We start from the raw sequence: 24987 nt of genomic DNA, 5'->3' as shown, positions 1-24987 counted from the left end.
GGCCCGCTGGCAGACCCGGAGGGGTCGCTTGTCCCGCGGCCCCGCTCCCCCGCGTTCCCCCTGGAAGGGCAGGCGGCCGGGCCGGGATGCGGAGGAAAGCCGGAGCTGAGGCCGCCCCTGCCTCGACTCCCCTGCCCCGCTCCCCTGGCAACAGCGGCGCCGGCGGCGCCCAATCAGCGCGTGGCGGTGCGCGCCCAGCCAATGGAGAGGCGGGCGGGAGGGCGGGGCGCGCCGGAGCGAGGAGGGCCGGCCACGCGCCGCGCCGCCATCTTGACGTCTGAGGAACAAAAGCGCTGAGGCCGCCGCCGGCGCCGGCCCAGCACCAGGTAATGGGCGCGCCACTCTCCCCCCGCCGCCGCCGCCGCCGCTGCTGCCCCGGGGGCGGTCGCCGCTGAGGGAACAGCTGCAGTTTCGCCTGCCCGCAGATCGGTGCCTGGCCCGGCGAGGTGGGGATGGGCGGCTGTCCGGAGGGGATGCTCGGTGGCGGCCTCGGGGCATTGCCGGGCTCAGCGGGCAGGGAGGGGGACGCCGGCCTGGAGCCACGCCGGCGATGCGGGTACGGCCGGAGTGGGGGACAGCGGTGACAGCGTTCGCGGAGCATCCTCGGCCGCTCAGCGCTTCCTGCGCTACCCGCGGGGCTTGCGGAGTGCGGGCTGCCGGCCGCGCTGGCCCGGGCTCGGCGCGGGGAGGCCGCGGTGCTGCTGCCGGGGCTGCTGAGACCGGGGCTGGTGCTCGCCTCACGCTGTTACTCAGCAATTCTGTGAATCGGCAGACGTTGTCTGTCCGTTTTGCCCGGGTGATGGGTGTGCTGCTGCTCTGATGGCTGCTTGGTACGCTCGGTAGTAGTTCTAGATGAAAAACGGGTGCTGCGGGATGTGTTGCATAAGTGGATGTGATGCTCAAGAATACCCTTTTTCTCTGTTAACTAGAAGTTCTGGGTGATGGCTTGTTAAGAACTGTTTTGAGGATGATGATTTTGTAATACCTTGTTAACGTGGCTTGGGAGCTGCATACGGTTTAAACAAAAACACGGTTGAGGCTTTTCATCCAGCTTAAAAAAATAAATGTTATCGTTGTTGATAGAATAACAATCTCTTGGTAGTTACACCCTGATATGCCCTTGTCCTTAATTCCACTGTGTAAACTAAACATGTTTAACACTGATATTTTTCCTGATATATGCTGGCATTTAATTGCCCTTTACGTCTAGGTTGTCTTCCCCCCCCCCCCTTTTTTTTTTTTTGACACAGTGCCTTATGTGTCTCGTATACTCAGGCGTTTTAGAAATGCATCCAGTGCCCCTGTGCTTTTCATGAACATCGAAGGGGACAGTTTTGTTTCAAATACTCTAATTAGAATTTTGCTTTAATACTTGGTTCTGGAGTATTAATGTTTGGTTTAACTTCTTAGTCAGGTGATATATTATTGGTCATTACTCAACGTGCAGTACTGAAATGGTAGTAGAACAGATCTGACACTTGGGGATAACAAGGTCGGGGTTGTTTTGGCCAAGAATTGGCCTCTTTGCTCATAGTTTTTCTCATATAAAGACAAAACTGACTTGTAAAGTTTTCTTTAAGTTGAATTAATTTGTATGTTTTAAGGACTTAATGATAACATTAAGGAATGGAAACTGGATTTCTGTACGCATGCATCCACCCATAAATATGTTTTAAAAATTAACTGATAAATTTGTTTACTGTTGCTGATTTAACATTTTCCAGATTGCTGTTATTTTTTTTTCATCAGTAAATAAGGAAGAAGTCAGTGATTTAACTGCCATAATTTGGGAAAATTTATTTTAAAAAATAATTTTAAGTGTTTAGAAGTGAAGGATCATGGGAAGGATTACAGCCATCACATGTACTTTTAAGAAATTCCAGGCATTAAACTTTGCTATGTAGCTTTTCATAAATTTACGTTCATTTAATTGAAAAACTTTTTCTGCCTTTTCTGTCTGTGATATATATTTTCTGAACTAACAGTCTGTTATCTTGTCTATGGTACTTCAGTTATACAAGCACCACAAGCTTTATGTTGCTGCTTCCTTAGGAGGAAAGGTAGATCAGAGCTGTCACAACCATGTGATGGAAGTTTGGAAGCAGCTGGAAAACTGGACAGTGGTCAATCGTATGAATCATGGGCTTTGTACTTACAAAAATTCTTTCCCTACCAGTTGCTTTGAAGGAAGATTTAACATTTGTCAGTCATGAGGTTTTGAAAAACCAGGATGAGAAAAGATGTTAAAGAACCTCTTGGCTGCCCGTCAGTGGTCGGAATTACGTCCACATCAGTGGTATTGGTATTGCTTTAGTTGTTCTCCAGTCAGCTGGGGAGTGTGAGGGTGTTTTGGGGATGTTTTTAATTTTGAAGGGTAGAAGAAGGATGCAAACCTCGAGGCACTGGGGGTGTCTCAGTCTGTCAGCAGTGGTGACACACAAATGTCTGCCCTTTTGGGTTAGCTGGAGGCAGGGAAATGTGTGCTGTCAGGTTGGGGGTGAAAGATCTGCTTCACTAGTGACGTGGAATATCTTTGTGGAATTTACCTACAGGGATAAATTAAATAAAAACCATTCTTTTGAAAGCTCTAGTTCTTTACTGTCTGAGTATTTTGAGTGAATTGAACTAGATAAGATCTAGGAAAATTCTGGAGTAACTGGTATTAAGTGTCAGTTCTTTTCAGTGATTCTTAATTTGATGGTCTTTAGGAATTGGGAGATAGCTGGGGTGTTTTTGAGGTCAGGAGTGCTGCTTCTGCAGTTAAGTTAACACCTGCTTGAGCTTGAGAGCAGGTCCAGGACCAGAATAGGCAAAACAAGTGTCTGCTCTCTAACATCCATGATGCTGGCCTTCCTGGGGAGCTGTGCTTCAAGTGGGAAAGGCAGGGGGCAAAGGCTGGTTTTTGAAGTGAACCAAGATTTGATGTGGGTTTTGGTGCTAAGCCGAGGTATAGGTTCTTCCTTTTTGATGAAATTCAGTGTTTTCCTGAATGTTTCTGCACCCTTGCTTAAACACAGAACTTGTTTAATGGGCAGGAACGTGTTCCAAAAGTTCACATACTACATCCCGAGATTGAAAGGGCAGAAACTGAGGTGAAGCTAAAATTTTTATAATGTCTGTGGTATTTACTGCTCTAGTTGTACCCAAAGTGTGGGGGTAAGAGCCAAATATAGAGCAGTTTGAAGTTTTCTTAAGCTGACATTTTACATTCATAATAATTCTTATTTATCTAGTGAGCATGGGATAGAACATTAGCTGAAAGCTGTCAGGTTTTTACACTGACGTGTGGAAAAACCTTGCCGCCTCTCATTCAGTTCATCCACTTATCAGCTGTTGAATTTGCTGATGCTTAGCTCCTCCCTGTTGGCAAGAAGCTGCTGTTGGTCTCCAGGCAACGCAGGTCCGGCTGAGCATCTCTGCCTTGCTTGAAGAGATGAAAATTTTCCATTGCAGGGAGAGGATTTTTCCTCTTGCTAATTCTTTTATCTGGCTTGCTGTCTTGCCCGAGGTCGTTGCATCTTTGAAACAATACAGGGATAGTTCATAAATATCCAGAGGTTATATTTTAAGGATTTTAAGGTGTAGTTGCAGATATGTGTTTCTGTAACTGTTGTTAGAAATATCTCATTAGAATGTTAATTTTGGGCCTTTCATAGTAATTTATTTTATTGCAAAGTAGTTCTTTCTTTCCTGCTTCTGTAAAAAGCTGTATGACATTGTATCACTTGCTGCAAGCAACTAGAAATTTCTCCTGCAAAATCTGAAATACTGGAAGGCATAAAACAAAATTGTTTGTTCAAATGAAGGTCTGTCATTGGTTGTGTTTAATTAGGTGTTCAGAGTTTGAAATCTGAAGTATTCTGCAAATTCTTGGCTTGTGTGGCACAAAGCCATTGCAGCCCTGCCTGTGTCTCTGAAAGATGGGCTCTGTCAGAATAAGGGAATGATAATCTTCATAATAGGTAGAGAATGTCCCACTCTGCTGTTCTCAGCTATCAACATGCAGCCTTTGACCCTCTGCCTTCATTGCTCCTGCATGTGGAGGATTCTGTATTGGAGACAGCTAGAACCAGTTACTGCCCACTTTTGCATTCTTACTGGAAAAAGAAAGGCTTGCTCATAAAATGGTTTTGACCACTGAGAGTCTTACTTTGTGTGAGTGTCATGATGGATGGTAGGGCAAGAGGTGGCACAGGCAGTGCCTTGTTTGGAGTTGAGCGCGTGCTCATCAGCCAGTTAAGGGTCCAAACAGACCAAGGAACTACTGAATTCACACAGTAGCCCTTCAGCTGTAGCTCTTGGTCCCTGTCTTCTGTCCTGCTGTGCTGGCATCCAGAAGATTGGAAGGAAGGGGAAAAAAAATAATTTGGATGACTTGCCTAAGCTGGTTAATAGCATCCCAGGTTGTTGAGACTTAAAATGAATAGACTCAAGGACAGAAGATACAATTATTGAGGTTATTTTTCATTAGAAAAAGCAAGGGTTTGGGGGGTTTCTGCCAAAGTCTTTATTAGAATTAGTACAGCAAAAATGGTTTTACTTTCTTGAAGCACAGAGGGCTTTAAGCATATCCAAATGGCTGTGGAATGCTGTGATGCAGAAATTTTCTACACTGCCTGAAACCTTATCAGTAATTTTGGGTGCAGCTTAATTTCATGCTTATTGAAGATGACCTCTTTTCTTTTGACATTTGCTCTTTTCCTTTTTCATAAATTTTTCCAGAAAAATGGCAATTTATTTGCCTTGTGCTTTAGATATATGTAGACAGTGTGATGGCAATGGACTTTTTTTTTTTTTTATTACATAATTTGGTTTCATGAGGTTACAGAAATGAGAAGTGAAACTGCCTGACAAGATAGGCATAATCTTTACCTTTCTAAGGTGTTACCGCTTTTAGAAGGTTGATTCAATTTATTGGAAGATACACAGTTAAATTGATGGGTAGGTGTGTTCCTGCTAATATAACTGTCATTGCAACTGGGAATCTGTTCAAGATACCTTAGGAAAATTGGTTCTGGCTTAATAGAACCAGTCAGTTTTCTGAAGAGACATCTGTGAGTAGTAAAGTTGAGGGTATAGTTCTGAATAACCCTGACCAAAGTTACTTAAGAAAAATTTAAATGTTGTGGCATTTCCAGCAAGGAGGGAACAGAAAGGTTGGAGGTTGTGGAGCTAGATAAGTAATCCCTTGAGTGAAGGTAGATGAAGTAAATGCTGATGGAGCTGCAGTGAATTGCCTGGTGAGAGGATGACTGACTTCAAGTTGTTCCATTAAACAAAGCCTCTTGATGTATTTAAACCTAAGTGCTGAATCATGATTGTGTCTTAAAGTGCAAATAATGTTTTAACATCACTGTGTGCAATGTTTGCTTTCAAAAAATAAAGTGCTTTTTTCATAAGGTTGACTTCTTGAAATATTTTTTCCCCTCATAGTGTGCTGTTTTTTGGACATGCAAAATTGGAACATCAGCACACTGTGGATGGTGGTGCTATGTTGTGGAATTTTGAAGAGAAAATAGTTTTTTGGCAGTCGTCCAGTCTGCTTCTTCCCTTTTCGGTGAGTGATAGTTTCTCTTTGAAGACAGTTATGCAGTGCACACTTGGTGGCTGCTATAAAAATTGCCTCTAAAGCAGCAGATATTTTTAAGGGAATAAGACATACTCCAGCTATATCCCATTGCTTGGGCTATTTAAACTAGCTATAGCTCCTGTGTATCAATAAATGTATTTCAGCCTGCTTCAAGGATAAGAGCAATACAGCCAAGTTCCTGATGAAGCTTCCTTTTCTAGATTACTGAAATTGATAAGATTTTTTTCAAGTGGTTTTGTATTGCTGTTTGAATATGTAAACTGTATGAGATTAAAATGGATTAATTCTTTGTCAGTGATTATTATGCTAAGTTTGTAATTGGCCTCAGATGGTGTAAGAGGAGATCACTGAACAATGAAACATGAAATACGTAAATAATTTTTTAAAGCATTTTTAAAGCATTTTTTAACCTCTGTGCAGGTGTACTTGCAGAAAAGGTCCTTTTCATGGGAAGAAACTGTTCTTGAAGTGAGTTGCATTTACCAGGGGAAACAGTCTAGATTTTTTCCTGTGGTTTTGTTGTGCTATGTGAGAGTCTGTCTTGTAAGACTTCTGTCCTTACTTGCTCTCATCTAATCTGCTGCAGTTAGACAAGAAGCACATGAAAATTATTCTACTGTATCTTTTGCATTTGAACTTTGGTAATTGCACTGGAAACCCTGAAGGGAGCTATGTGTTCAAGGTCTTAGGTCCCAGTTACTTTCAGCTCATTAGGGAAAGAGCCTGTAGAGGTCACTGAATCATACCAACTCTTCCCTTTAAGATGCAAATCTGGGTTGTGTTGTCTGAATTGAGGTGTGTTTGCAGTAGTTTGCAATGTTTTGAAATGTAAATACTGTTCTAAAAGATATATGAAATGCATTTCATTAATGTGAGCTGTTCTGGAGTAAAAACTCCATTTATCTTAGTCATCAGAAGTATTCTCAGAACCTACATTTGTAGAACTACAGTTAAAAATGGGGATGGGTATTCCAAAATGGGATGACTATCTCCTTCTGGGCTACTTTTCAATCATTTTTCCACATAAAGGGACAAAACTTCTTTTTAGGGACATTGATGGTATAGATGAATATACACATAAATGAGAAGCATTAAATAGGTTACTGTGCATTTAGGGTACCATTCTTCCTATAATAATGTATTTGTTAATGATCTTTGCTGTGCATTCCTTTGTAAGTTTTTGCTCAAGGAGTTAGCTTGGATTGTAGGATTTAGGCATCAAAGCTTTAATTTAACAATATTGTCCTTTGGGCCCCTAGTGCTTATGGTATAAAAAGCATTAGAGGTTGGGATTTCTAAAGCAATTACACGGAGAGAAAATCTTTGTGTAGTTAAATGAGGGTGGACTTTGAAAGGGACTTGACGCTTGTCCTGTATGAACATTATTTTTCTTATCATATTTGGCAAATGGGTCACAGCTGAAGGGCTGGTCACAAAGATTTCGTGTTCTTCCATTGAATGACTCAAAATACAGTTCCCAGACTGCTAAATTCATGGTAATGAGAAAGGCATAGCCTTGAATTTATTTAATCTTAATGCTGGAATTTCTTGAGGGTGTTGGTGTCTTGAATAATACTTTCATGTGTGATGTGTGTAATGCACACAATTTAGCTCTTGCTGTCATATTTTCAGGAGATTAAAGGGTGGGTGCTATTTTGGTTTCTCCATGACAAAGGGCGGTACTGTCTTTTTGTAGCAACTGGTGATTTTGGCCGCTGATGCCAGAGCACCATTTTAAGATGGATCAGTTTCTAAATAGGAAGTTTAAGCAGCTTAGGTTTGGTGGTTCAGGTTTCTTAGTTTCCATGGTATTTTTACTTGGAAAAGAAACTGGTTCTTAAATTACACAATCCCTGAAAAAACTACATGGGTCAGAATTGCATGCTCTTTTCTGTCTTGAGTATGCTTAGTAACTTGTAACTTGGATTTATTTTAGTTCCAGAGAGATAAAATAGTTTTACTTGAGAGGTAAAACTGGCATTTTTCCAGAACTTTGTAACTGTAGGAGTTAAGATTACAGATTACAAATAGTGTAGGGAAAGCTGAAAGCTGCTGCTTTTTTTAGATGTTGAAATATCAGTTGCACTGGGCACATAACCTCCTTACTGAATTTCAAGAAATTGCAGCTCAGGGGCTGCTGTGCACACTTACGTGAAAAAGCTAGAAGTTCTTGGAGATGGCATGGGTGACTTGCCTTGCTTTCCTAGACAAAAAGATTGGGGAACTGAGTTTCTCCTAATACTGTAGATTGTTATTAATTATTAATAATTATGGAAATTATTATTCCTAATCTTCCTTTAAGGAAGATAGGAATAATAATTGTGCATGAGGAATAATAGTCATAGAACATTATCCAGCTTCAGATTGTTTGTGTGTAGTTTGCTCCCCCCATATGTTATGCCTAATGTTTCCTAATTCTTAAATTTTATCTGTTAAAGCTGTATTCAAAAATCTTTTGGGTATAGGAGGTGGCTCTGCAGCTATGGTGCTAAATATACAGGTATAAATACATGTGGCAGTGTTTGTGTTTGGGTTTTATTTAAAGGAAGACAAAACTAGAACTCCGTGTTTAGGACTAAAAGGAGATAGGATAAACATGTTGCTAGTTAAAAAAATGTTTTTCCTTGAAAGATTCCATCTTTATACATTTTTCAACATCTCAGTGCACGGTCTTTCATTTCTGTATTATAGACAAAATTCATAGTGAATAGAAAAGGCTTGATGCTCTGGTCACAGGGAAGGATATCTCAGGGTGCTGTCTTACACTCCTGAGAAACAACAGAACAGGACTTTAATGTAGCACTTGTGAGTCCTTTGCCATTGCAGCTGCTGTTGGACTGTCCCTCTCCTTTCAGAGTACATGAAATATCTAGGAGTAGTACTTTTAGATCTGACATCCTTAGAAGAAGCTAGGGCATTTCAAGGTGGTTTTTGGCAGTTTGAAAGCAGAAAAATGTGTTCTTCGGTGATGGGAATCTTCTGTTTGCTAATGTTAAATATTTGCTAGTATTTTTAAAGCTAATGTTAAAAACAGGATTGGCTTTCTACTTTGATGGGCCAAGACTATGGTGGAGTTGTCATGTTCCCAGTGTTTTGTAAACATTTTTTGTAGGAATTTTGTGCACGAGTTCATGTATAATTCTGGGTTTCTAGATTCCATCTGTTATGCAGGATTTAGTAAGTTATGATTCTTGTGGGTCCCTCCCGACTCAGAGTTTTCTGTGGACAACCAGTATGCTCTGCAGTACATAGCCCTTAGTTTGTGAAATTAATCCAAGGCACTTGTTTCCTTATTTATCTGGAGATGTTACTTAATTTTTCTGAACTGCAGCAACGTAGTTCTGCAGTTACCAGCCATTTAGTAAAGAAAAGTTAAAAAAAAAAAAAACAACAAAACATTATATCAGTATTTTTAAGAAGCAGGCGGCTTCTTTTATTCTAGCCCAAGCACACAGCATGCAATAAGAAAAGTCTGCTTTCTTGGCTTTTTGTGACTGTAGGTGGTGATGATAGATGTGCCACTACAGTGTCTGACTCCTAGCACCCTCATGATTTACCACTAAAAGCTATAGTAAAAGTGCTTCTGCTTCCAAAGAGAATGCACACATAGATTGAATATGTAGTTATGAAGGAGCTGGTTACTCTTGAGTTTCAAGTGTTCTGCTGAGTCTTTTTACGAAACATCATGCTTACTCATTCCTGAGTACAAGTTCTGTAACTTAATGATCATTATATTGATTGATTTGCTGCAAAAGAGCTTAAATAACCTTGGCTTGCATAGAAACTTACAGCTTAGCATCATTTTGTCATCACAGCCACCTGTTTCAAGTTGTACTTGATGAGAAAGAAGTCCTCCCCCAGTCTTTCTTTTAAAGAAAGACTCTAGTATTTTCTCCCTCTTGATGCTATGACACTGTCCCTCTACTCCTCATGGTGTTAAAGACTATTGACTGCTTTACTAAATTTGAATTATTTGCTGCTTACAATACTTTTGTTTTTGTTTATAAATAAAAAAATTCTGAGAACTGACAATGTCAGTGCAGTTTTCCACCAAAGATAAACCTTTCCCTCCAAATTAGTTACCAGAATAAGTGTTTGCTTTTTGTAATCATGCAGAATTTAGGGCTGCTCTTGAGACTTTTCCCAAAACTGTAGGATTAATACAAGCGCATTATTATGTGGGCTCTGCATTCTGTATCAATGAGTTAAAAATAATGAACTATAGTTTTTACTACTTAGTTATATTAGTTCTTTTGCAGATACAGAAGGCTTCAAAAAGTATCCTAATGTGGGATTTACATTCTATGTAGAGGTATAATGCATCCTCAAAATCAGGAATTGATTAAAACAATTGGGATAAATTAATGCAGAGCTCATTTATCATAATTCTTTTAATTGTGACAAATTTATGTCCAGCTGAGTGGACACTAGAGAATATGAGTACCTACATTCTAATCTTAAGAACTTCTGAAAACAGAACACATCAGAGTAGCTTCAGTTTCTGAGCCAAGCAGTAGCTGGTGTGAATGTTAGAAGCAAATCATTACTCATGTTACTCTGGGCATATTTGCTAATAAAGTGTTTTGTGTGGAGGAATGGCATTGATTTTCATAAAAATTAAATCACAAGCTGTGCAAGACCTCTGAACCTGAGCATATTTAACATATCTAATGCTTTTAATACTCTAAAATTGCATCCTCTGCTTTCTTTGATTCAAGGAATGTACCTTGCTATTTGTTAAGTACCACATTATTAGTAATGGAACAAGTAGTTCAATCATTCCTGTAACCACTCTTGGTTTATAGGTGTATTATTGAAGGCTCTTATAATGTGTTTATCCTGTTTCAGTTGTGAGAAGTCATTATCTTTGAGCAATGTATGACTTATCAACTGAGATCTCAAGTACCTTTTCAGTGTGTGCATGAAACAGCTGGAGGGTGGGCTCTCAAAAACATACCATGTGTTTTTCACCTTGTTATTTGCATCTTTCTGTGTCCAGTCTTAGCTTTGTTGTTTCTTCCTGAATGTTCTTTGAGCTTGAAGCACCTTTCTCTTTGGCTGATCTAATAGGTCACTGATACTCTTCTGTCCTGTTGGCTGACTGTGCCATTCCTCTGTTTCCTTGTACCTTGATTTTGCATGGCCTGGTTTTTGGTAGCAGGGGGACCACAAAGATTGCTCCTGTGAGGAGCTGCTGGAAGCTTCCACCATGTCCAGCAGAACCAATATCTGCTGGCTTTGAAGATGGACATGCTGCTGGCCAAAGCTGGGCCAATGAGAGAGGTTGATGGCATATGGAAGAAGGAAATCAAAACAAAGTTACAGAGTTTAGCTTCTTAGTCAGAGAAGAGGAAGAGGTGAGAAAATGTGAGGGAAACAACAAGGAGACACCAAGGTTAGTGGAGAAGAGGGGCAGGAGGTGCTCCAGGTGCTGGAGCTGAGATTCCTCTGCAGGCCATGGTGAAGCAGATTGTTCCCCTGCAGCCCATGGAGGTCCACAGGGGATCCAGAGATCCACCCTCAGCCCATGGGGGAGTTTCCCATGGCAAAGCAGGTGGATGCCTGGAGGAGGCTGTGATCCAGTAGAAGACCCAGTGGAGAGAGAGAGCCCTGCTTCCAGGCTGGAGCAGCCTGTCCTTGGAGTACTTCACCCCATGGGAAGAGAGACCCATGTCACAGAAGCTTTAGGAGGGCTGTGTGCCTGTGGGGGAGTTCACCTTGCAGCAGGTGTTGCAGGCCAACTGCTCCTGAGGGTGGACTCAGGCCAGAGAAGGTCACGGAGAGCTGTCTCCCCTGGGAGGGGCCCCTCTCCCAGAGCAGCAGAAGAAAATCTCATTGATGCACTGACCCAAAAACTCCTGTGCCCTATCTCCCTGTGCTGTTGGTGGGAAGAAGGGAGGAGCTGGGGAGAGAAGGTGTTTTAAGGGCTTATTTTGTTTCTCACTACCTTCTTCTGATTCTGTTGGTAATAAATACACTTTGCAACCTTACGTTGAGCCTGTTTTGCCCTTGAAGTGCTTCTCCTGGTCCTTACCTCAACTTGTGAACCCTTTGTTAATTTTTGGTTTTTCTCCTCTGCCAGCTGTGGCAGGGCAGGGTGTGAGTGAGAGACTCTTGTGGGTGCCTGGTGGTGTGCCAGTGTCAACCATGACACCTTGGAACCTTGGGAAGGGGCTTTGCTTTGTCTGCTTCATCACCCTGCAGCAGCTCTGCTCTGCAGACCTCTGCCCTCAGCTTCCTCTGCACTCCCCAGTGAACTGAGAAAAAAGGATGGGCAGAAAGCTTTGCTGCCATGCTATTTCTGTCCCTGTAAAGCTGATTTATGGCTGTGTGGAGTTGAAGATGATAACCATCCAAAGTAAAAAGCTTGCACTAGAGGGAACCCAGTTTTAACAGATTCAACAGAAGGGCAGTTCTGCATCAGTAGTTCTATCATTACAAAGTTTTGGCAGGAGTCGTATTACTTTTGAGATTGTTATGAAGGAAGAAGCTGCTGCCTAATTGAGACCTGTGCTCTCCAGAGGATGTGTTCATTAATGCAATTACGTGTGGGACTAAGTCAAGAATCTGTAATGACATGAAGTACCTTCCAAAGAATGCCGTCACCTGAGATTAATGTTAAAAGCCTGAAAACATGAATTCATTGTGGTATTCTTTTGATGGTCATTGTCACATGGGATGGGGATAAGGTGTCTATAAATGTCACTTCTGGTTTGCAGATTTGGGTTTTAAACATCTTTTGCTGCTTACTGTAGGAATGACATTGCTCAAGTGAATGTTGCTGTGTCTGGGCACATGTTTATTTGCTCCTTCACGTTATGTCAGATTTTTTTCTTAAAATGCTTGACATGTGAAGGGTTAGTAAATCTGCTTTTCTGGCTGATGTGTTGTTTGAACAAAAAGTAGTCAAAGGCACTTAAAAGCATGTAGGAGGAAAAGGGCAGGGTACAGTGAGCCTGCATTTGCTATCTGGGAAGATTGCCTAAAACCAGCTGTTCTGGGCTCTTTCTTTCCCAAAGAGCATTAAGAACAAACTGGGTGTAGAATCAGAGGAAAGGCGGTAAAAAACTGCATTGTGCTCGTGCTGGTCAACATCAATGCTGCTTGAAACTGTTGGTCTTAGGTCAAAGCTTTTATTTGTAAGGAACTGCAACAAGTTTGGCATATTGTGAGGCTGTTTATGGAATTAAAGTATTTATAAATGAAACAGTGCAAAGCATTTCTGATGGGCATTACAGTTGTGCTCCAGGCCCTGTTAATCTGAATGGCAAATTTCGAAATATTAAGGGGAGCCAAAATGATAAACAAAACCTGATTGTTAATAATGGTAATATTAAGGCATGCAGCAGAAAAAAATGTAAGATCTTACTCAAAACTTTTTTCAAGTGAGAAGAATTTCATTGGGTGGAAAGAGACTGATTTTATTAAGTGAACAGTGCTTCTTGAATGGCTCAAATATATTAATTGATCAAAGTGAAAACTAAGGCCTCATTGAAACCTAAATTGTTGACAAGATTAGGTGTTCTTGCTGCTGTTCTTCTCGAGCAGTGTGACAATGTTCACATCGGATCTGGTTTAGGTTCATAAAAAGGCACTAAGTTGCCTTGCACAATAAAGCAGCTCAGCTAAAGGCTTTATAGCAAGGAGCTCCTTGCTGGTGCTCTGTTCAGCAGTCCTTGCACACAGTTTCTGCTGCAGAGCTGTATTAATAGAGCTTTATCAGCAGGGATATGTACTACAAAAATTCAGTCATAGAAACGGAACATGGGGGAGTTGTGCTGTAGTTTTTGGAAGATAAAAACAGAAGGAGAACTTACTAATACAGGCACAGTAAACTCATCTTCATTTGTGTGAGATTTCTCCTTTATTTCTGGTAGTGTCACATTTTGTCTTGTGGTAGTGCTGACTGGGTACTCTGTGTTTGACTACTTAGAAATGTTTCTAATGTTTCTCTCAAAAAAACCCCACCCCTATCTAAATACTGCCTAACTTATAATAACTTATCAGACAATTTGTATAATATCAGAGCACTAAAAAACTTGCTTTCTTTTTCCTCCAATGGGAAGTTACACTGTGTGATGTGCTGCCAGATCTTACTTGTTCAGGAAAGGGTGATGTAGAATGAGTAGTCATGTCCAATTCTGCGCTTGGCAGTTCCATTGCTGAGTGCAATCTGCGTACAAGTATTGTCCAGACCACTTGGGCATCCTTGGAAGCAAAAAAGTTGAGCTGCTACTAATGAGCTCCCTGAAGATGTATTGGGTAAACAAGGTGTACATCATCTGTGTTGGAGATGATGTTTGCTAGAGTAATTTCTGTGGCATAAATATCTTCAAGACTTAACTCCTGATGCAACTGTAATGCAGGAGGACTGGGACAGATTTAAGTGTTTGAGGTTAAAGGATGTTGCAAGGTGCTTTCTCAGTCTGAATCACTGCAGTTGGCAATCAGTGTGTCTGTATCAGGGATAATTAGGAAGGCAGCCACAGAGTGGTGATGCTGGCTTGGAAAAAGTGGCTCTTGTACTGCTGCTGTTCTGCAGGGCTGTTAAATGTGGCTGTGCCAGTGTAAAGCTGTGGCACTGCAAGATCATGTACATGTGAAATGTACCTCCAGTGAAACCTGGGACACTTCTGGCATTCCTTCTGAAATTCCAGAAGACTGGAGGCATTATTGGCTCTAGAAAATCCTAATGAAAGCTCAAAAGTTGTAAAATTACTGGTCCTGAATACAGACTTATAATTGATGCTTATAATTTCTGTAAGAGAAAATGGAAATATTTCTCAGATTTTACTCAGGAGTTAATCTGGTTTGTCTAGTGTGTGTTTGGAGACAGCTCCAAGTGTGTTACACACGTGCTGGTAAGCCAGCTTGCAGGTGAGCCTTAGTGAAGAGCAGTGTGGCTCTGCATGGAGTGGGTGCTACTTTGGGGAGCCATGGAGAAATAAATCTGTGACTCTGGAGCTGTAAGAGTGCTCCCGTCTGACTGTGGCAGCTGAAGAGATACAATGGACTGTCCAGGACTTTGGGGACAGGCCATGGTTACCTGGCTTTTCTGCACTGTCAGGGCACTCCAGGGTTGCTCAGCTTGGTGCAGTTGAGTAGGTTTTTTTGAAGCGGTTTGTGTTTGGGGTGTTACTGAGAGGTTTTTATATGTGTGTCTCCGAGTTGTCAAATTGTTGATACTGCGGTAGGTTAGAAAATTCTGTGATGATGCAGTAGTTGCATTAGAATACTAGGAAATTAAAAGTAGTACAAAGAAAAATGAAAGTTTATTGATAATGCTCTAATCTTAATAATATAGGTTATCAGAAGATGGTATTGTTTGTGGGGAATACTGTTCCAGATTAAAGGGGGGAAAAAAAGAACAAACAACGAGAACCTGATAATGTTTTGTCAAATAAGGCGCTTGGAAGAAAGGATGAAAAAAAAAAACCCACCAAAAAGCCGCACCAAAAAATCCATGTTCAGCTCTTATTGACCTGTTATCCTTAGGTGCAGGTAAACATTCCAGGACCTGGAGTTCATTCAGTTGATCGATCTGTTGTTTCTTTAAGCAGTTTAGTTGTTTAATTCAGTTAATGCTCTTATGTCCAGGACATGCTGTAGGCGTCTGTAGTTCTGCTAGTGCCGCTGCTTTAAGCCTGCAGGTCTCTGCTTTTCCAGTTAATGTAAAGCTGTTAAATATCTAAGGAGGACAAATAAAAATAGACCTGTGACCTAGAACACTTTGTAGTCTCTTTGAATTAAGTGCATTATTGTTCGTGTAACTATCTTCAGGCAAAATGAGTATGAGGTTGTTTTTAGCCGCAAAAAGTTAATCATTAAAGCTTTGGTCTAAAATTAGAGTAACTCAACTTAAAAATTTACTGGAAGGCAGAGAACATGACAGTCATGTTTTAGTTTTCAGCGTCGCTCCTTTAATTGCTCTCTGAAGTGCAGTTTGCATGAAACTGGTGTTTGGTCAGAACCGAGCAGCATGCCGTCACAGGAGCAGATCTTTTGGATGCAGATGGCACAGACCGCTGCCTTCTGCTGAATGTAGGGGGAAAAAGGCATTCTTGGAAAATGGCACATTAGCATTATAGCTTGCCCGTGAAGAGCTTGCATCTGTGTTAATATTTTCGATATCTGACATGTTGTGAACGAACCGGTGCAATACACGTCCCACTCTAGACCTCGGTTGGTTGCTGTCCTTGCCTGAAAGGGAGGAATTGTACGCTCGGTGTTAATTCCCGGTTTCTCGGGCTGGCCTGCGCAGGGAGGCTGTCTCGGCGGTCGGGGGCTGGAGTGCGGCAGGCGTGCCTGGCGGCGGGGCTCGCCCGGGTGCCGCGGGTGGGTTTCCTTGGCGGGAGCGGCGGGGCTCGCCCGGGTGCCGCGGGTGGGTTTCCTTGGCGGGAGCGGCGGGGCTCGCCCGCGTGCCGCGGGTGGGTTTCCTTGGCGGGAGCGGCGGGGCTCGCCCGCGTGCCGCGGGTGGGTTGCCTTGGCGGGAGCGGCGGGGCTCGCCCGCGTGCCGCGGGTGGGTTGCCGCGGCGGGAGCGGCGGGAGGCGCTGGCCGCCCCGCTAGTTCTGCTGTTCCGCGCGTGCGCATCGCGGTCTGGCCGCCCCGCCCGTCGAGGGCTGCCATTGGCTACCGCTCGGCGGGGGCGTGTCCGGCAGAGCCAGCTTGGCTGCGCCCCGCGCTCGGTCGCAGTCCGGAGCGGGAGGTGCGCGCGCTCGGCTGTGCTCGGCCCTGCTCCGCTCTCGCCGGGCTCTCGGGGCACAGCGCCCACACTGACGGCCGCCGCTCTCCTGTGTTTGCCTTAACAGACTTTTGAATCAGAGTAAACACCTGCGGGGCTCGGAGGCTTCAGGCTCTGAACTGCCTTCACCACTGCCGCCGTCTTCTGTCTAATGTGCTACAAGGATGAGCCCAGCATTTGGAGCAATGGAAGTGGAGCACTATTCCAAGGGAGTCTTACTCGAGCCCTTTGTCCACCAGGTTGGAGGACACTCCTGTGTCCTCCGGTTTAATGACAAGACCATCTGTAAACCTCTTATTCAGAGAGAACACCAGTTCTATGAGACTCTCCCAACAGAAATGCGTAAATTCACTCCACAGTATGAGGGTAAGTTACCAAACCTTTGAATGGGTTTGGGCTTTTTGTTTCCGTTAATGTGAGTGTGCTGTGCTCTCTGTTCTCTCTGAAATCTCTTCTGTGTGGAAGAGATTTTAGGGTTTTTTTTCATGTATTTTAATGTTATCTGAGGCAGGCTGTGGAGATGCAGGGTGGAAATGCTTGCCAAGTTGGTGTTTGGGCTGACTAACAGCATTAGAGTAGAGCAACTCTGCTGGTGATAGCCCATATATCTCCCTTAGGCACAGGTAAGTAGCTAACAGCTTGAGAACATTTTCAGTAATTGTCCGCTTTTTTTTTTTTGGTTTTTTTTGTTTTTTTTTTTGTTTGTTTTTTTTTTTTTTGGTGGATTTTTTTTTTTTTGCCACTCGTTTAATGTTTGTTTACAAAGGATTTGGTAAGGATGGATAATAGTGTTTTGTGTAAGCTTAGTTGTGGTCTCTTTTGTGCTTTGATTTCTCCTCTGACTTTCATTTCAATTGCAATAAGTACATGCCAGTAAGGTGTCTTGTTGAATACTTGCGGTGTTATTTCTGCCATTAAGGAAGTGAAAATTCATGGCATTTAGGTAGGCAAGGATCAAATAGCTGTGATGAGGCTGAGTCAGAAGTTATGTAGGAGTGGAAATTCCAGTTCTCCTAAGAATTGAACTGGTTAACAGGACTACTTCTTTTTCTTTCCTCTATTCCATCAACTGCTGTCTAATGATTAATAAATAATATGTCTGAAGCACTTCTTTTAAAATGCAATTGCTTTTTAAAGCACATTGATTTTAACAACCATGATGGTGATGAAGTTTTGTGTTCTGTTTGTGAAAGTGATGGAAGATTTCAGTGATGTTTCAGAGTTAATAATCTCTGCTCATTTACAGAGACTTTCTGCCATGTCTAATTATAATTTCTGTTGGACTGGAAGAAAATCTGATCTTTGAATGATACTTTTCAAAATGTAATGGAGCAATTGTACTAGTGTATGTGGCTTTCTGGGAAGTATGGGGAGGGATTTAGAGGGAAGGGGCCTCTCTTGGTCCACCTCTGTTTTTGTTTTTTTCCAGAGTAAAGGCAAAGAAGCCATTTGCTCCTGGCTCCCCCACCCTTTTCCCCATTGTCATTTCCTTTGTAACATCGGGACAGTCAGAGGTTCTGTCTCCCTGCCCCAGCCCTGCAGGTCTGGGAGCTGCCTGTCCAGCTTGGGAATTCCAGTCTCTCACCAAGACCTCTTCCCCCAGCTAGTGATGAGCTGCAAGAACTGTGCAGACTGATTGATAGAGGACTGGAAAACAAAATAAAAAACAATTCAGATAATTGTTACGGCTTCTCCATTAACTCACTGGGCACATCTGTCAATGTTCACTAAGGCTCTTAAAATACAATGCAGTGCTCTGGAGACTCCTGAGGGGAGGATAAGGAGAAAAATGCTTTTGAGATTCACCATGTTTCTGTACCACAAACAGATTTGCTTTGTATTGCATTTTTGTTACTTATTCCACAAGATTGCTGCATAACCAGTATCAATAAAATATATTCAAAAAAATAGAAAATGTGTAATTAAACATGGTGATTTTAAGTGGAAGCTTTTGGACTAGTTTCTGTTGTAATGTGGCATTTCCCTTGTTTTGCTCTCCTTGCACATCTTTCCTTTCCCTTGGGATTTATTAACCGAGTATTGTTCAGAGAACTGCTTTTTGCTCTGCTGTCATGCAAAATTTAACAGGTTTTTAGTGTGAATTTTTATTTGTGCAGGTCACTTTTCACTGCAAGATGTTAACAAATGCTTTACATATCACTTAGAATCAGACCAGTCAGATTTTTCTTAATTAATAAAAACTTTTATTAATTGAAATTGTGTCCTGTTATTATTTGATTGTTACTTGACTGCCTCAGAGAGAGAAAATTATCTTTTGTATCATTGTTGTGCCAATATGATAAATTGTCTTCTGTGAGGTGTCATTTTTGTCTAGCTTTTTTGATATTTGTTAGGTTGGCAGATGAGGTTTGGCCTGTGGCAAGATAGAAACTAAGGACTGGGGTAAGAGAAAAAATAAAGTTGCTGTATTCTTGGTGTAAAAGAACACATTCTAAAAGGCTTGCTTGTTGCTTGAGCAGTTCATAACTGTCTGGGTCCTTTTCCTCTTCAGGTGTGGTATCAGTGAGCTTTGAAGAAGATGAAGATGGAAACTTATGTCTAATAGCATATCCATTAAATGGGGACCATGATAACTTAGAAAACTTAGATAACTCTGACTGTGAACCCAAAAGTAAGCTATTGCGGTGGACTAACAAAAAGACAGTGTTGTTAGAAAATGAGAAGATATCGAAGGAATGGGTCCGGCAGCACAGGAAAGAGGAGAAAATGAAAAGGTAAGTTTGACTTTTAGCTGTCAAATTCTCTTCTCCAGAATTGCAGAGAATTCCTTAGAACTCTTTTTGCTTTCATTTTCTTTTCTTCTGTTTCTTTTGTTTTTACAGACCTCTTCAGTGCAGACAGGTTCACTAGTGAAACTAGTATGTCCTTAGCCCTCAGTAAAGGCTAAGTTGAGTCTTTTCATTTTTTGTAGTCAGTTGAAACAGGTTTCCCAAAGTTATTTTGGACACTTTAGAAAGAGAAAAAACCCCACAAACCAAAGAAATCTAGCCACAAAAAAGCACCTCTACAAACAAACAAAAAACATTCACTCACCTGCAAAAGAACAATAGTTAAAAATAAACCAACTGCATACATATGTAAGTGCTAATATGTATATGGCATACTTTGTTAGGAATCCTGCTTTATCCCTGCTAGTGACATTTTCCCCCTTGTTAATTCCTATTAATTGTGCCCACCATAAACTGTGACCTGTGATGTGTTGTGCTAAAAACAGTGACCTTAGCAAAGGGTAAACCTTAAAGTGAATTGCTGCCTCTTGCATTACTTCATAGAAGCCATGCCCACAGGTAAAGGATATATAAGTAGAATTACTACATGTTTTGTAACATTTGGCTATATGCTCATTTATGTTAGTATGGAAGTTGCTTTGTAATGGTTGAAACACTACTCATAGGCATCTTGTTCACATACACAGAGAGGAAAAAGATTTTGCTTGCTGTTAATGAAGTTGAGCAAAATAGCTTGTAAAGATAAATCCACTGACAACTCTTCTTCAAGAGTTTATTTTATCTCTTGACCTGTAATTTGTTACTTTGTTATTTTTTTCCAGTCACAAACTGGAGGAAGAATTTGAGTGGCTGAAGAAGTCTGAAGTCTTGTATTACACTGTAGAGAAAAAAGGAAATGTTAGTTCTCAGTTTAAACACCATAATCCTTGGAGCATGAAATGTCACCAGCAACAGTTACAGCGGATGAAGGAAAACGCCAAGCACCGAAATCAATATAGTATCCTTTCCTGAAAGTACCTCATAACAATGGAATGAGAAGGGCTCTGCCTCTTATTTCTTGAACATTCCAGATAAGAGTGCAAAGTAGGCTTAACTGCAGTCCTGAGAGACTCTCTGAAGCTGTGATTTATTTGGCATCTTTGCCAGTACTTCCTAGAAATGCATTTTTCCAGCACGTTACAAACTGCCTAAGCTGGGAAATTCAGAGAGCTGAATTAAAATCTTCACATTGTAGCTTAGTGGACATGTTTTACAGCACAGTGTTTGGTGTCTTCCACAAAAACAGTTTCTAGTGAGAGTTTTCAAAGAAGATGAGTTCTGTCACGTTTTATTCCTGTTTTGATATTGGTGATCTTAAAAACCAGTGGCCTCTTCCTCTTTTCATCAGTTTCTTAAACAGAGAGGATGTTGCAGTGCCTGGAGTTTCTGCTTATATTAGCCTCTTTTTGATGAGCTTTAAGAAAAGTTGAATATAAACAGTCATGTAGCATTGCAGCATGAGAAACAAAAAACTGACTGAATCCAGGAAGGATGAAGCATATTGGTTTTGTGCTGTGGATTCCTAGGCAAACATCTCCACCCTGAGCATTCCATCAAAAACTGGTCTTGCTGTAGGCTTGGATGCAACTGATAAATGCTGCAAAAATAGTACTATCTAAATACTGAGGTAAACTAATTTCTCAGTATGAAGAGTTTCAGTGACAGATCACTGAAACATTTATGACTAATACATGATCAAATTGATAGGATTTTTTGGCTGGTACCCTCACCATTTCACTGTAGATTATTATTCAGTTGCCTAAAAAGTGTGTGATATGTTTGGAACAGTAATAATACAGATATTTTAAAGTTGTAAAGGTAGTATGAAAATGCTTCACTGGTTTTGAATGGTGATACAAACACACAAAATCTTCATTTCCCACAGAAAAAAAAAGTATCTTGCTAGACAGGAAATGCATCATAATTCAAAGTCAGCTGCCAGGTTATATTTCTGTATAAGCCTGATTGCCATTGGTTTTCACTTAATGTGAAAACTCACTAGTCTCTCTAGACCAGTAAAACTGGAACTGGCTTAAAACAGAGAGGGCATCTTAAGTTTATGTAACTGTAATTTTTCTGATTACTTTATACTAGGCATGTTTTGGATATCCTTAAATTTAAAAGTGAGACACTATAAAATCCATGGTAATGTTTTTAAAACCTGTATTCCTCATTGTGAGGCTTGTTCCTTAACTGCTCAGAATTCATTTTGCTGGAGAACCTGACGTCTCGCTACGAGGTTCCGTGTGTGCTGGACCTGAAGATGGGCACCCGGCAGCACGGCGACGACGCGTCCGAGGAGAAGAAGGCAAATCAGATCCGCAAGTGCCAGCAGAGCACCTCGGCCGTGATCGGAGTGCGTGTCTGCGGCATGCAGGTGAGGGAGAGCTTGTCACCTGTGGCCAACAGGCTCGCACCTGTGTCTGTTAGTGGAGTTTTGGGTTTATGCAGGCATCTCAAGTTGTTACCCTTGAGCTGCTGTGCTTCGTTTCCTTCACAGAGGGGAGTGAGCATTTTGAGTATCACTGATCAGTTGAAGGTGGCAGCATCTGCAGGCCATGCTCTGCATCAATGAGTGCAGGCTCTGAACACAAACAGCCTCCTGCACCTTATCAGCAGTTCAAAACTGTTAAAACTACTGATTCAATTAACATTTCAGGATAGCATAGGGAACACTTACAGGAGGGGCCAGTTATATGCATTTTGAATTACGGGTGTGGAAAGTTGTAAAAATATTAAGAAGCAATCAGTTCTGTTCTATAACTTTGAAAGCCACAGATCTTTCACTGTGTGAAGTAAACTTGTTGCAAAGTGCAGGCAAGAAGTGCTTGGTAAATGTGATAAGACTTGTTGCCAGATGAGGAGACATTGTGTGGACTTTCACCTGAATTTTTTGTTTACTTGTTTCTGTATTCCTAGAGTGACAAATGGGAAACAACATGTTTGTGTTGGGAGTTTTTTCCTGAAGCTTCTCTCCTCCTATCCAATAGATTCCAGGAATGCTACCAGTGTTTGCTAGGACTTGTTCCACAGCAGGACTTGGCATGTGTGGTTTTCAGCTCACTGTTCAAATTCAGAGAAAAACATGAGGCAGAAACGAAAGTGTGGGAACTGCATTTTTAACCACAGTGTGCTGGGATTTGAGCAGGGCATTGCCGTTGTTCACTTTCCAGTGTTGACCTGTGCTGGAAAACAGAGGAACTTTGGAAGCACCTGCAATCCTTTCTTGACCCAGATACTTAGGCATTATTGAGCTATCGGTTGTATAGGCCACTCTCCTATGCCTTTCTGCAGGAAGGCATTTTTCTGCAGGAGCACCTCTGACTTCTTCAAATACAGATCATTATGGGGTATACCTTAGCTTTGTATAGGAAAGTTTGCTGTCACTCAGATCTCAGCCTGCTGAGAATCAACTGGTACATCCTAGAGCAGAGGCGGGTAATGAGCCGGATGAGTGACTTTGGAGATTTTGGCTGCAGCTTTCCTAATCTCACTTAAAGTCCTCATTCTTACATTCCGGGTGGAAAAACTCAAATCTAAACTGAGGGAATTTTCCAATTCCTCTGAGTTGCACAGGCACTGCTGAATCAATTGATAGCGATTTCTATAATTGTGCAAGAGCAGTTTTAGAGATTATTATGCCATCTTGTAAAAGCTTTAAGAAGCATGCTTTTTAGTTTTTAAATTTTTTTTGGATCTCCTCAAGGCTTTGGTGTCAGCGTACCAGCAATTTTAACTATTTCCTTTTTTCTTGTCTTGTGTTTGTATATGCAGGTCTACCAGGCAGGCACTGGCCAGCTGATGTTCATGAATAAATACCATGGAAGAAAACTCTCAGTCCAAGGATTCAAAGAAGCACTTTATCAGTTCTTTCATAACGGCAAATACCTGCGCAGGGAACTCTTTGAGTCCGTTATTAAAAAACTCACTGAACTCAAGTCTGTGCTAGAGAAACAGGAGTCCTATCGCTTCTATTCGAGCTCCTTGCTGATCATCTATGATGGAAAGGAGAGGCAGGAAGTTGCCGTTGACTCGGATCCAGAGGACCTGGAGGACCTTTCAGAGGAATCTTCAGATGAGTCGGCAGGAGCCTATGCCTACAAACCAACTGCCAGCACTGTCGATGTCCGCATGATAGACTTTGCCCACACAACCTGCAAGTACTATGGAGAAGATTCTGTGGTGCATGAGGGCCAAGACACGGGTTACGTTTTTGGACTCCAGAATTTAATAGATATTATTAAAGAAATAAGAGACGAAAGTAGTGAATAAACAGTGTGAATGCACATCAGTAGAAAGCACTATTGTGACTCTTTGTATTCCAAAATTATTGGCCACTTTCTGGTGGTAGGAATCTTTACAGGCTCTGCAGGGATAATCCTGTCAGAGTCAGACTTGTTCAGAGGGCATTTACTTACATTGGTGCTGGACCTAGCACTGGCAAAACTTGGTATCCTTATTTATTTTAACTTTCTTAAACATTCCATATTTGATTACTCAGATACCTCTGTTATCCCTGTGTGTATATGTTCCAATAAAATTCTTTTTGTTCGTTGTAAGTGATGCTTCCGTTGTTGCTGGTGACTGAGGAGGAGATGAAGCTCAGATCTCAGGTCTCTGGTGTAATGCAGAAGCATCTATGAACAGCAAGGCTTACCTGCCTCATCTGCCTCATGAGACCACCTATGGGAAAGCACATCTGTCCTGGACCTCCTGTCAAAAGAGTGATGAGCAAGCCCAGCAGGGCCCAGCACTTGCCCTTTGAGGAGAGGCTGACAGCAGAGCTTGTGTAGATGGGGTAAAGACAGCTTCTGAGAGGTTTCCAGAGGTCCTTTCCAGCTAGAATGAGGACTGATGAGTGAGAAGTCGCTCTTGAAATCAACAACCTATTTCTTGTTCCTGGGTCTTGTAACTAGGTCTTACGTATCTAGAAGGAGGCTGTGTAACCTCTTTTTAGAGAGCTTGAGATGCTATTGAACCTAAGCTGAGGCATAATGTGTAAAACTTGTACAGGAATAGCTGCAACAGCAGCAGCCAGGGCAGAGCTGCCACGCCTGGAAACCTTAAGCAGCTTAAAATCTTGGGACAAACTCTCAGGAAGGAAGCATCAGAAAGTGAGAGGGTAGTGAGTAACTGAAATAACAGAGTAACTAAACCAACGGTTCTGTTACAAGAAGCATTTATCTAACCATTTTTAGATACAGGATGTACGCCATCATGATAGTGCAAGAGAAAAATGGGTGTGGAAATGCTGAGGTAAGGCTGGGAAAGTTCTTGTTACAGATAATCCAAATGAAGTAGTCAGTTTGTACAGAAGAGTCAGGTGAATCATCTCCCTGTACTGTACTTTGCCTGCAGGCTTGCTTAGAGAAGAGGTGGGATGTGACAGGAAGGCTGCAGATCTGCTTGTGGAAAGTCACCTTCTTAAGTTTGCTATAGCCCTGTAGCTTCAGTTTCATATTCCCTAGCAGTTGCTATCAAGTTCTCCTGATCAAAGTCTGTCTGATGGCTCTCCTGTGCTCCTTTGTACTTTTTAAAGAAGTTTTTAACCTTTGCTTGTACATGAGTTCGTGGGTGGGCTTTTATTCTTTGGTTTTTGTTCAGGTTTGTGTTGTTCCACAGTGTTCAGGCACCAACTGATGATGGTTTTAAACAGGTATTTTTGGATCTTGCAGTCACCTCAGTATTTTATGCCAGTACAGGGGCTGTTGTCTCTGTAGATGGTCTTGTCCATCATGAACAGGCTGTGTGTTGCTTCTGGGTGAGACTCCAGTGGTGAGTGCAGCTGACAGGGCCCTGTGAACCACTCCTGACGCTGGCTGCAAAAACCCTATGGGCAAGAGGGGAGGATGGGGCTACTTCTTGG

The 24987-nt window shown here is 41.9% G+C and overlaps 1 protein-coding gene across 4 annotated transcripts; it reads left to right on the top strand.

Annotated features, from left to right (window-relative positions):
• Positions 1-219: 219 nt before the first annotated feature.
• On the top strand, positions 220-23680 carry IP6K2 (inositol hexakisphosphate kinase 2). 4 transcript variants are annotated; one of them, XM_050979313.1, is made up of 7 exons: positions 220-326; positions 5434-5557; positions 16400-16698; positions 18845-19067; positions 19904-20079; positions 21323-21498; positions 22896-23680. In XM_050979313.1, the coding sequence occupies exons 3-7, from the start codon at positions 16497-16499 to the stop codon at positions 23391-23393; spliced, it is 1275 nt and encodes a 424-aa protein (XP_050835270.1). In that variant the 5' UTR covers positions 220-326; positions 5434-5557; positions 16400-16496; the 3' UTR covers positions 23394-23680. The 4 variants fall into 4 exon arrangements, with proteins under 4 accessions (XP_050835270.1, XP_050835271.1, XP_050835272.1 ...); XM_050979315.1 differs by having other exon boundaries at positions 322-446; XM_050979314.1 differs by lacking the exon at positions 5434-5557 and having other exon boundaries at positions 224-326.
• The last annotated feature ends 1307 nt before the right edge of the window (positions 23681-24987 follow it).

The sequence above is a fragment of the Serinus canaria genome, chromosome 12 (assembly GCF_022539315.1).
Source record: "Serinus canaria isolate serCan28SL12 chromosome 12, serCan2020, whole genome shotgun sequence".
In the NCBI taxonomy this organism is placed as follows: Eukaryota; Metazoa; Chordata; class Aves; order Passeriformes; family Fringillidae; genus Serinus; species Serinus canaria.
The sequence above is the reverse complement of the archived record's forward strand: the minus strand, read 5'-3'. Positions and strand labels throughout refer to the sequence as shown.

What these genes read in the sequence shown, in the direction of transcription:
- IP6K2 (XM_050979313.1), top strand. Translation starts at nt 16,497, where the DNA reads ATGAGCCCAGCATTTGGAGCAATGGAAGTGGAGCACTATTCCAAGGGA. An exon ending in AAAGAGGAGAAAATGAAAAG is followed by an intron (nt 19,068 to 19,903) that starts GTAAGTTTGACT and finishes ATTTTTTTCCAG; the next exon opens with TCACAAACTGGAGGAAGAAT. An exon ending in TGCGTGTCTGCGGCATGCAG is followed by an intron (nt 21,499 to 22,895) that starts GTGAGGGAGAGC and finishes TTGTATATGCAG; the next exon opens with GTCTACCAGGCAGGCACTGG.